General features: G+C 40.0%; 1 protein-coding gene across 17 annotated transcripts in view; it reads right to left on the reverse strand.

The window, feature by feature from the left end:
* Mpdz (multiple PDZ domain crumbs cell polarity complex component) overlaps nucleotides 1–12,614 on the reverse strand; it is a 218,880-nt gene that overhangs the window by 74,057 nt on the left and 132,209 nt on the right. For all 17 annotated transcript variants that reach the window (XM_029553939.1, XM_029553935.1, XM_029553941.1 and 14 more), the window contains 3 exons: nucleotides 10,479–10,757; nucleotides 10,120–10,243; nucleotides 373–571 (listed from right to left, as the gene is read on the reverse strand). In XM_029553939.1, coding sequence (XP_029409799.1) covers nucleotides 373–571; nucleotides 10,120–10,243; nucleotides 10,479–10,757 — 602 coding nt within the window. The remainder of the gene's footprint in view (nucleotides 1–372; nucleotides 572–10,119; nucleotides 10,244–10,478; nucleotides 10,758–12,614) is intronic.

The following is a 12,614-nucleotide window of genomic DNA, read 5'->3' on the forward strand; positions in this document are numbered from 1 at the left end:
CTCAGCACCACCACACACCCCTTTGCACTGTGGTCAGTCAGTCCACTTAGTGGCCCCAGCTCTGTGAGACTGTGCAGTATTATGAGATGCTTGACACAAGGGCTATCTCTCAGATCTAGAGTTTTTATAGAAAAGAAAAATCAAATCAAACACATAATGTACACTATCTTCCAAATTCAACAGTCCTATCTATAGTCTTAAAGAGGCTATATCCACAAAAAACTCTTCAGAAATAAACTGTGGAGTGATTTATGTTAAATAAACAAATGATAATTTCTTTTTGCATCAAACAAGCATATACTGAAAAATATTCTTACTAATGATCAATATTTGTGAATTTCCCCAGACAAACAGATTCAAATGATAACTTACTTTATGTCAGGCCCAACAAGAGAATGTCTTCTTAGCATGGCTCGGGCCTGGGCGTTGGTTAAACTGACAGTTGATTCTTCATTAATGGACAAAATGCAGTCACCAACGGCAATCCGGCCATCTCGACTAATGGCACCTCCATGAATAATGCTTCGAACAATCACCCCCAAACCATCTTTATTAGCACTCACTGTCATCCCTACAGGAAAAAGGGAATGTCAATAAGGAGCTTACACAAGATTTTTCCAATTCAGTGTAATTTAACAATCACTATGGATTTGTAGATTAAAGAATAGGAGTGATGGTTCAGAAAATAAAAACTTGCAAATAGAATGTTTTAAATTTACTTTATTCAGCATTTGTGTGTGCATATGTATAACAAGTGTGAGTGTGAGTGTGCCATGGCGTACACAAGTCAGAGGACCACTTTCAGGTCAGTACTTTTCTTTCTCTGTGGATTCTGATCCAGCTTAGGTCATCAGTCTTACATGGTAAGCACTTTTAGAAGCAAAACTATCATGCTAGCCCATAACAGACTATATTTAAGCAAATTATTAAGATGTTAATAAAAGTGCATATAGATACACAAAATATTTCATATTTAATACATAAGAGTGAAATAGTTTACAATAGAAAATCAATGTAATTTACACTACTTGATGTGGTTCCCCCCTTCTAGATACATAGCCCTTAGGGAAAATACCATAGTAGTAGCAAATCAACTTCATAATAGCAGTTAATCTCTCAGACATGCAATAAAATAAAATAAAAATGTCTCCAACTGGAAAGCCAGGTCTATAAATTAAGATGTCTGCTATTACTTTATTTCTAGGTCACTTTCACTAATTCATATTTTTGTGGCAGGTAGTTGGTTACTATGTGCCAGGTCTTAGGGCAGGTTGCTTAGGATGAAAAAGCAGAACACAAAACTCATAACATCCTGAAGCTTGTGTTGAAATCTTGACCAACCCCCACCCAGCATTTACACTGTGCTTAGCTATTGTCTGTTGATCTGAACCAATAGGAACTTAATTCTCATCTATTCTTATTTTATCTCTAAATTCTGATGAGCTCCCAAATTTGGATATTTGATGCCTTCTTGACATGTTCCCTGGGTTTCACCTCAGAAAAGAAAATGCAATCTACATCATAATATTGAACTAATTTTCTACTTCCTATTTTTACACAGTCTTCTGCTTTTTGATAAACTGTCCTTCCATACTATTCTCTTCATTCAAATCAGAAGCATGGGAGCTATTCTTTGTGTGTGGGGGGTGTATGTGAGGGGGATGTGCATGTGGGTGCACTTGTGTACATGCGGAGGTCGAAAGACAACCTCAAGTATTGCTTGGAACTTCGCCAAGTAGGACAGGCTAGCTGGCCAGGAAGCTCCAGGGATCTGCCCATCTCTGTCTCCCATGGCACCACAGTGGGGATTATAACTGTGTGACATCACACCTGGCTTTTTATGTGGTTTCTGGGGATCTGAACTCAGGTCCTCATGCTTAATCAGCAAGTGTTTACCAACTGAAGCATCTCCCCAGGCTTGGCATAATTCTTGATTACTATGAATCTTCTAACCCTTAGATTTAACACATCACCAAGACCAATCATTACTAGCTCCAAAACTTACCTTTAATCTATTTACTGTTCCTCATTTCTACATTCATCCCAGGCCAAGCCAACACCATATATTAATTACATTTCTGCAGTAGCCCCTTAACTTTGGTCACCTGTCTTCAAATACCGCCCCTGCCAATGCACTCTTCTCAGAGTAGACAAACCATACAAAAAGGAAAGCGCAACCCCTCAGCAGCTCTCAACATACAACACCCCCCCCCCCCGGCACAGCACAGAGTACCCTGAGGCCGGCTCTCCCACCAGCTTGTACCCTTCCCTGGTGTCATGTGATCCTGGCTCCCTGGGTTCCAGCCACAGCGTCCTTCTTTCCCATCTATAACTGATCTCTCCCCTTTGGTCTCCACCTGATACTCTTCCTTCAGCTCGCACACAGCTAATTCCCTCTCAGTTTTCATCATCAGTTCCTCAAAAACATCTGTTCAAGAACTATTTGGATGACTGTTATCTTAACAGTCTACTTTACCCCACTCCTTCAAGATACAAAACCTCTAAAGCTATGTTTAAAACTTTTCGAAAGTAACATAAGTTCACTTGAAGTGCTAATATTTTCTTTCCAAAGAAGATTGTGTGGATGGACAGGACAGGAAAAGACACAAAGCTGCAGTGTTTTTTCTCGTTCTTAGTCTTTTGTTTCTTTTTTTCTTTCCTTTCTCTTCTTTTTTCTTTTTTTGTCAATTTTGGTTTTTGTTTTTCAATAGGGTCTCTACAGCCCTCACTAGCCAGGAACTTACTGTGTAGATTAGGCTAGACGTGAACTTACCACAGTTCTCCTGCCTCTGCCTAACAAGAGCTAGGATTACAGGTATGAACATACCATCATCTAGTTCACATTAGTGTAAGAGCCTATAACAAAGCAAGCCACAGATAGAAAGCTTGTCATCAACACAACCTCTGAATTCAGTTTTGATACAATAATGAACTCACTACTCAGCTGCTAAGGATGTCAGAGCATGAAGAGGTTGACCAAGCTGGCTCAGCTTCTATTTTCCTTTCACTAAGTGACAATTTCTGGAGCCCAACACCTTGGAGATAATATCTGCTGAATAGATCTTGGTTGTAACTTGTAAGAGCTCTTGATTTTTTTTTTTTTCTGTAATAAGTATTGTAAAACAGTCCAAACCACAGACTAGAAACACAGACCTGCTTCCATCACTTCCAATCAGTGTGGCCTGGGGCAGCTCTCTGAATTTCATGTAGAGATTGTTTACTCATCTGTAAAATGGAATACTGATGTCCACTCTTAGTGTTCTTCAAAGCCAAAGAAAGATGTGGAGTGCATTTCAAAGAATCTGGCCCAGAGTGTTCAATAAAATAGTTAAAAACAAAGCCAGAGTGTGGGGAGGGGGTGTGACCAGGGCAAAGTCCACAGCACATAGAGTTCCATAACTCACTGCACCTGGCAGAGAGGAAGCTGTGGACCACAGTGGAGACTAGATCCAACTCAGGGTTAGGTCAACAATCTCAAGGAGTTCCACAATTCCTCCTATAAGTTGTGGAAGGCCCACACTGACCTAGGGTAAGGCCCATAGGGGCAGGGCATTCCACATCTCCCTCCTGCGGAAGCTGTGGCCCCAGAGAGGAATCCTAAGCTGTCTTTGATTAAAGCCCACAGGCACAGGGAGTCAGTCCTACACTTCCAGCATAAGCTGAAGTCCCAGGCAGGAGCCTAAGCTGAACCACAACAAAACCTGATGCTCAGAGGAAGACAAGAGATCGAGCCCCTGGGCCCAAATGCCAATCTCACGGAGAAACACAACACCTGGACCCTACTGCAGTTTTTTCCTTTCCTGAGCTCCATAAACTCCTCCACAGAAAGAAGAAAGGAGATGTGAATTTAAAAAGGAAAAGAAAAAACCTCAACTAACAAAAGAACTTCAGATGTATAAGATCCAAGGTAGAAACTAAGACACAATAAACCAAGGTAACATCTCTTCCCCCCAAATTACTAATCCTGTAGGAAAGACTCCCAATAAGAACACACTGGAAGAAACTCCAGACAAAGAATTTTAAAGAATAATTATAACTATGATCAAAGAACTCCAAGAAGACATGAATGAAATCAGGACGTGTACAAGGTATGGAAGTAGAATTCAATGAAGAGAGACAACTGCTAAGGGAAAGTGAACTGAAAATGTTAAGAGTAGCAAAAAGCCCCATAAATTTAACTGGTCAAGACTATAAAATTCCTAGTCTATCTGTTGGAAGACCCACCTTTCCCATGATAGCACCACCCCTAGGAAGGTGGGCTCACCTTAAGTTATGCTAAAGAGTTGGGCAGAATACCTGGTGCGCTAATGAGGTAGGGAGTCTTTTCTGCTTGGCATCCTGCCTGGCATCCTGCCTTGCAGCCCAGAACTCCGCACAACTTCCAGACCAGCCACAGTCATGTAGGATACTATAAGTCTGTCCCCCTTTCAGAAAGGTGTAATTTCCCCTTTTCTTCTTTATGCCTTTCCAACTAAACATGCTTTCTCTAAGGCTTTGGGCTGCCCCAGCATCTTGTGTTTCTTTTTCTCTAAACCTTCCTTATCCCAGCCATGTGTCTGCGAGTCAGCCATGTCTGACCTCCATGCGGGCTCTAAACCTGCATGGCTCCATGGCTTTCTTTCCTTCTTCCCACCATTCTCCTCAAGTCAGCTGCCAAGATTACCAGCTTGCCTGCCCTGAGGATTTTTCTTTAAGATTCTAATAAAATTGTAAAAGCTTCCGTTTGGATCCATTCTTAAATTCTTTTATGAATGAGACTAAGAACCCTTTAGGGGACCCTCTTTCTCCCCATTTCAAAACAATGCTGGAAACAACTGGGTGAATCACATTAAAGGCTCAGTGGAAAGCCTCTCCAACAGAACAGATCACGTAGAAAATAGTGTCAGGGCTGAAAGACAAGAAAGAGGAATTGAACAATTCAGTCAACAGTACCTGAAAACAAACATGACTGGAACATGGGAAAGATCTGGGGCACCATGAAAAGATGAAATCTTCAAATTATGTGCATAGAATAAAGCATCAAAGGCATAGAGAATTTTTCAGTAAAATCATAGAAAATATTTCCCAAATCTAGGGAAACAGATGCCCAGTCATGTAACAAGAAGTCTACATAACAAAAAAACAGGACTAGGAAAGATGTATATCTGACATATTATAGTTAGAACATAAAAAACACAGAAGAGACAGGTGTGCTCCTGCACGCCTTTAATCCCAGCACTTGAGAGGCAGAGGCAGGTGGATCTCTGTGAGTTCAAGGCCAGCCTGTTCTACATAGTGAGTTCCAGGACACCTAGGCCTATTGGGAGACCCTGTCTCAAAAAGATATCCCCCAGCCAAAAAAAGGCACAGAATGAAGAAAGGGCATTGAAAGCGGCAAGACCACTAGATGTACAGCCTCAGAGGGCTTGGTGGGTGGGTCAGACAAAACTAAGGATGTATTAAAAAGTCCCATGGAAATCTACTAGTTAAAAAGCTAATTTCAAAATGTAACTTAAATAAAAGAATTTGAACAGAATTACCCTGCATGGGCAGAGAGTGGGTCATTAAAATAAAATTTCAATTCCAGTAGAGAGTTACAGGTTAGTGAGGCCTCAAGAGGTCTCCAAAACAATGCAGGCTATTACCACTGCTCTTGGTTACCCACCATAACTCTATGACAAGACCCAATTTCTGAAAACACAACACACTTTGGATGAAGAACATATAGAAACCAATCTCAAATCGACTAGGAAACTTCGTCCCTACTGGCTAGCTTTCAAAGTGGAGGTTTCCTCCTTCTATGCAGGCTGCTGGGGGAAGAAAACATCAGTGGACTTGCCTAGCACCAGACCCTACATGCTGTGATCCTGACCTGCCAGGCAAGATACATCCACTGATGCAATAGAGGCATGACTGTTATGGGGTAACTTACTGCTTTCTGATTGGATTTGAGGCCTGCTTCTCTGGAGGGCAGTTCATGCCTGATACTATAATCCTGGTCAAAAGCCCATGGCCAGAGAGGTCATAGAACCTAGGGCAGAACCTAAAATTGTTACTTTGCTAAATGGTCATGCTGTTGAATTTTCTTCTAAATATTTATGTTTATTCCCATAGACCTGGGCTGCTCTAAGTCTTGGTCTAAGAAGTTTCTTTCTGCAGTGGGCAGCACTCAATGCAGAGATACATAACTGGTGTAAGAATAAGAGACTGAGTGCTCAGCCCTAAATAGGGCATTCATATTAACTCCCAGCCCACCCTGACCAAGGCTTGGGGAGCATGGGAGGAGGTGGAAAGAATGTGCAGGAGGGTGGGGAGGAGAGATGTGAAATTGTATACACTGCACGTGACATGCTACCACACTCATGAACTCAACGGCAGCTGTGGTTACCTGCACAAGATCAAGCTCAATCTAGCTAATTCAGGCACCAATGCAATACGGGAGGTGCTCTTCAGGCCCCACCTCTTACTGAATCACTGCCACAGTTCACAACTGTTGGGAAGGGAGCAGGATTCTTTCTTGAAAGTGTTCCCACTGTCGGTTTCCCATGACCCAGGGGATAACCCCACATTCAAGCACATATAAGCAGCATTACTTGGACTTAGTGGGTTACTTGAAATTAATGAGTTATCAAAACAACAACAAAAAGACATGGAGTTGGATGGGGACATGAAGATATAGAGGGAACTGGGGAAGGGAAATGGCAGGTAGGTACGATAGTTCAGTGTATACACATATGGATTTCTTAAGAATAAAAAACAATTATAATAAAAACAAAATGTTTGTTGAATCATAACAAAATAAATGGAATAAAAAAGAGAAAGAGATAAGAACACAGGCTAGGAGTGATGGCTCACATCTGTAATTGCAGCAGATGGGAGGCTGACACAGGAAGATGGCTGTGAGTCTGAGGCCAGCCTGGGCTACATATTATGACCTTGTCTCAAACAACAACAAAACCTCCATGTAAGCTACGTTAAAAATGCACCTCTATAAATACTGTGGGTGTGAGTCTTACTTCAAACAGTGGGAATGAGGCCAAAAAAAGAGGAAACGTGAGCCTGAAGGTGACTTACACCGCTATCACCAGGTGAGCACAAGCTGCAGCACTGTGGCTTCCCACATAAACGCTACTCTCATGCTCCCAGGTCACAGACTTCTTTGAGACTTTTAATTTTAAAACCAAGCTACCGAGGTTTAAATGGATTTCTAGATGTGATAGAAAAGGATACTTCTAATTTTCACTGTTTCCCCCAAGGTCTTAATTAACCTATTTTTAGATAAACTAAAAGCTAGGGTACGATCAATTCCAGCACCCATCGACAAATAAAAAGATTAAGAAAACGACATGTTTGCCTACAATGGAACAGTGTTTAGCCTTAGGACAAATGACGTTTCTGACATATGCTACATGAACGAGCCTTCAAGACATTATGGTATGTGAAAGAATAAAGCTACAAACGTTAAATGTTGTAGCATCTGGAGGATCTCACATAAAGTACCTAGAGGTAGTCAACGCATCATCAAACAGAGTAGAGTGGGGGAGGGTGGGAACTCACGAGTGGGGGGGAAGCAGGGAGGGAGGGGAATTGATACAGTTTCTGGAGGGGAAGATGAGTTCTGGAGGTGATAATGGTAATGGAGGAGCAGTAAAGTGAATGGACTTAATGTCAAATAACGCATGTCAACTTTATGTTATGTATACTTAACCACAATGGAAAACAATACATCGTGACATACTAATGGTGTCTATAAAAAAGTCTATAAATCATTCCAACTGAAGGAAGTATTTGACAGGATTCAACACTGTTAGGCCTTCAGAGTTCTCTGTAGGAGTGACTATCACAGTAGGCCTTTAGAAAGAAGTTCTTTTGACAAGTAGTGTCCCCTCTCAAGCACATGTCCCTGGAGGATAGGAATTCTATTATGGTATCATGAACGGCATATAAAAATGATGAGGAACCCAATAGAGAGATGCTTTTGGAAGCCCTTGTCAAGAAACGCCAATGGACTCTCATATGAACATTTGAAAATTGCCCTGTTCTGACTTTTTTCTAGTTCCCTGTCTAGAACTTGTAATGCTAATTACTCTTGCCTTTACTTCTCCTTCACATCTCCTATTCATGACTCAAGGAGTTTCTGCTCCCCTTAGAGGTAAGAGTTATGCAATTTGGGACTCTTTTAGATAGATCCACTGAAAGAATACTCCAATTGCCTCACCCTGTGTCCCTGTTCAGCATGGAAGAAGCCAGAGCGGTCTGCGTCCCTGTGCCCTATTGGCAATTTGGGTAACCCCTTCAAAGTATGGTGTAATAAGAATAGGAGGTAGGAATTGGCTAGGCAATCAGGGTAAAAAGACTCCAAAGAAATGTAGCCAGTTTCTTGGCTAAAAGTCAAAATGTCCTTGGGCCTGTTAGCAACATGCTCTGTTCCAAGGCCAAAAATGTCAAAAGTATTTGGGAGCTTGTATCTAATCCTTAAAAGATTTTAGGGTTCCCTCTTCAGAGGGGGGAATGTTGGAGGGGAGGGAGTGGTCACGGATTTGATCAAAACACCTTATATGCATGTATGAAACTCTCAATAAAGTTTTTGTAAAAATTAAAAAAAAGAATAAATATTCAGTAGCTGAACAAATAAACTTGGTAGGGTTTTCCAAGGAGGTTTTTCTGTCCCGAGCTGTCTGAGTGTAAGCAGGGTTCTGTGGCTCTGTAACAGAAATGGTGCTTCCAGGGCTGCTTCTCCGAGACCAGCCTCCACCTGCAAGCACTGTCAGCCCATACCCAAAACCATGAAACATGGGAATCATTTCCTGATAACATCTACAGAGTATCTGGCTTCACATGTGAATACATGGTTTCAGAAACACTGAACAGGTGAAATGAATCTGATATGCATTAGAAAGTGATACTACTTTAAAATTAATGAGTTATAGAAGATTCTGGAGCCTATGCTTTCAATTACTGAATTTAATATACATGTTATTTATACCATATGTTACATGAAAATTTAGTATATGCATTAATTATATCTATACATGGTGTAACATGTAATGTTTAACATACATTCTATTTAATACAAATACATTACATGAAGAGTAAGCAGAATTTTATGTACTATATGAAATTACATATACACTGACATACACACGTGTGTATATATATATTTATATATATAAATATATATACAGTATAACTGTAAAAATCTTCCATTATAATTTCATTTTCAGCTGCTATTGTTAGGTATCCAACAAACAAAAGGAAATCTAGGAGAGGCTGGAACTCTGGGAACTCCTCTCCCAAATCTCAAGTTCAACAAGAAATCAGGCCACACATAAGGTGTCAGTGTGAAAGGTGCTGGCTGGCCACCATGGAGGAGGAGAGTCCTGATGTAAGGGCTAACCAGGGTTGGACCTCATTTGGGCATCCCGAGCTCCTGATGCATCATCTAGCTCAACTCCAAGTGTCAGAGACTGGACTGCCCACCTCAGTGAGGGAGCACAGGCCCTGTTCCAACAGTTTTGCCTACTGTAGCCTGGGTTTCAGTTCCTCAGGAAGTCTTCTTGGCCCATTTAGAGGGTTTTTGTGATTATTAGCCAGCCAAAGACTTTATGGGTAACAGAGGATTTCAGAATCCTGCCACCTGGGAAGCACTGTGGAATAACTCACATTCATATTTGGGTAGTGGCACACCTGGTGGTCCTTGGTCTTTACATCAGTGAATGAAAGAAATTAAATACAATCTGACTCACACATAACTAGCAAAATTCAAAGAAAGTAATAATTTACTTTTCCAAAGAATTTAGAACTCTACATAGCTGACTTTTCATTTCCTAAGAATTCCTTTTCTGATTTGCTCTTTCATACACAAACAATTCATATATCTTTTACTAGAATGTAAATGAGGCTGCTGAATACTCAGAAATACTTAAGAGAATGGGAGACTAAAGATAGTATGAAATAAACAAACCTGTTACCCATTTCAGGAAAATAATGAGTGCATAAAAAGAAAATCACAAACAGCACAAGAAAGTTTCTAAAACCTATTGTGTGCAGAAAAAAAAAAAAAAAACAAAAAAAAAAACATTGAAATCTACCATTTGATACCTGAGCTCTCAAGGGGGTGGAGTAAAGTGAGGAACTCACCGAGACTGGAATTTCCTTTTGCTATAGTAATAGTCCTCTCAAAAGCTTCTTTGGACATGGTGTGTAGGATGGCGCACTCAGCATTAGAGGCCAGAGAAGTCTGTTCAGCCAAATACTCTGAACCCTGAAAGAAAGGAAGAAAGGAAAAAGAAGTCACGTGGAAGAAAACAGACTTTGGAGTGGTCATTTCAACACCGCACATGCTCGGTCTCTAATCAGCAAGAGCCACGATCAATCGAGTTCAGAGGTTGCTTCAGAGTGAGGCAAGCACTCATCCCAAACAAAGAGACCAGGCAGGACGCTGACTCTTCACCTTCCCCTGCCTCATCAGAACACGGGTCCTATCTTCAGAACAGCACCTGTCCCGTTGAATCCGGCAGTGCAGGAGAAGCTACTTGGGCGCTGTGTGTAACTTCGCTGGTTAACTGAGGTGGGGTCCAAGCTGCCATGTTTTCACATCTGTAGTTTTGACCGACAGCATTTGCAGGCATGTAATCAGTGACGGAAAAGGCAGAATCAGCCCCCGTGCTCAGATCTATGGAAGAACCCGCGTCCTGGGTCTGCAGGAGGTTCTGGGCATAGAGCTCTTCCAAGGGCAAATGCAGGCTGAGCACTGAATCAGAATTTTCAGTGACATCCTGATGATCAAAAAACAAAACAGAAATAAAAATTGTGGCTTGGAATGATTTAGTTTATAAAGTAACTATTTAGAGAAAAATAAAATACATTTAGTCAATATTTTAAAAGCCATAATAAATATATAAATTCTTCACTGAACATGTTTTCTATATACTTTTAATTTCACAAATTTCTCTACATTTCTTGCAAATCATTTATCTCAAGTTTTACCGAGTTACACTTGTAGAATAGGCCAAATAGATAATTTTAGATACAATATCTTGTCCACAAATTAAACAATTCAGATTTAGAACTACATAAAGAATCACATGATGCATTTCCAAATCACACTTAGTTGGAAGCTCCTCTACATTACGAGGTCCACCACACAAAGTATAACAGCAATGGATGTGGATCCACAAGCACCTCCAGAAGCAAACTACAGATAGACAGTCGTAGGTATTCATGCAGAAGAATAGAAAGCCTTGAAATTCAGATTATTGTAGGAAAAAGCTGCATATTCTATAGGATAAACAGAAGGAATACTAAATTAGGGCGTCATTAAATCTCTGTTCTAATCCAGGCTCTATTATCAGCAATCTCTAGATCACAGAACCTCTCTTGACTGTATATTGAACATTTTCCACAATTCCTTGAAACTTTAAAATTCTACATACTTATATAAGTGCACAACAGATATATTGCACCACTTACATCCGTGAGCAAAGCAGTTGTTTTAAGGATTGCTGTGAATATGAAGCCTGTGATATAGACTGAAAATATTATACAAGTCTTTTAAATTTATAATACTTCATTATGCACAAATGTCACTTTTATGACTCTGGATTTTATGTACCTCTCACAAATCCTATCACAAAAGAAGGATATGCTTTTTAGTATTTTCTTCTATTTTACAAATGACTTGTTTTTAGACATTGGCCATCTAGAATCTACTTCAGATGTAGAATGAGCTATAGGTCTCTTTTCGTTTTACCTATGCATTTAACTAATTCAGAACAATTTATTGTGCTTCCGTTCTTCAATGCAAGCTATCATTTCTATGAAATTATCAAATTTCCTGGTACACAGACTACTTGTGGTACCCTCTCACACAAGTGATCATTTTTAAAAACAATAATATGACAGCTCCTCTAGACTCCACAATCTAAACAGTAGCTGTGGCTCCTTTATCCAACTTTGGTCACTTTTTTCTTATGAAAAATAATAATGTACTTACTAAAGAATGGGTAAGTTTCAGAGTAACTAAATTAATTATAATAATTAGCAGAAAATCCTCTCACTCACCCCTCAAAGAAAAATAATCAAAACTGCTTTTCACCAGAAAAAGGGGTCCATCCACCCTTGTTAGCTGGGGAGCACTGGAAATAATACAGCAGAAATGTCCATGCATTATTCATGAAGGACTTCCATAGGCACAGAGAAGAGAAACAGCTAATCAACACGGGAGACAACACACACCACTTCAGAAATGCTGGTTGCTGAGCATCCGGCTGTGTCTTATTTTTAAAAGTCACATGGATCTAAAGAAAAACGGTTCTTCTCTATCAAATGTCCAAAAACAACTCTACAATTTTCCAGTGCTACTTGTTATCTTAAGTGAAATCTTTGAAAATTCTACAGTAATGTGTTCACTTGATATATTCTTTCTCAAGAAAAATTGGGAGAGATGATAAATTAAAAGGTTAAATATATCTGAAAAAAGCTATGTTCCTTAAGTGCAATGCAAAATTAAGGTTATACATGAACATACTACCTATTTGAATAATAGTTCATATAGTCTACTGCAATAAACATTTTAACAGAGAATTCTTGTTATGCTTCAAAGCCCTGTCTCTTCTAACTTACTATCATTCTTT

The sequence above is a fragment of the Nannospalax galili genome, unplaced genomic scaffold (genome assembly GCF_000622305.1).
Source record: "Nannospalax galili isolate Female #2095 unplaced genomic scaffold, S.galili_v1.0 scaffold663, whole genome shotgun sequence".
Taxonomy (NCBI): Eukaryota; Metazoa; Chordata; class Mammalia; order Rodentia; family Spalacidae; genus Nannospalax; species Nannospalax galili.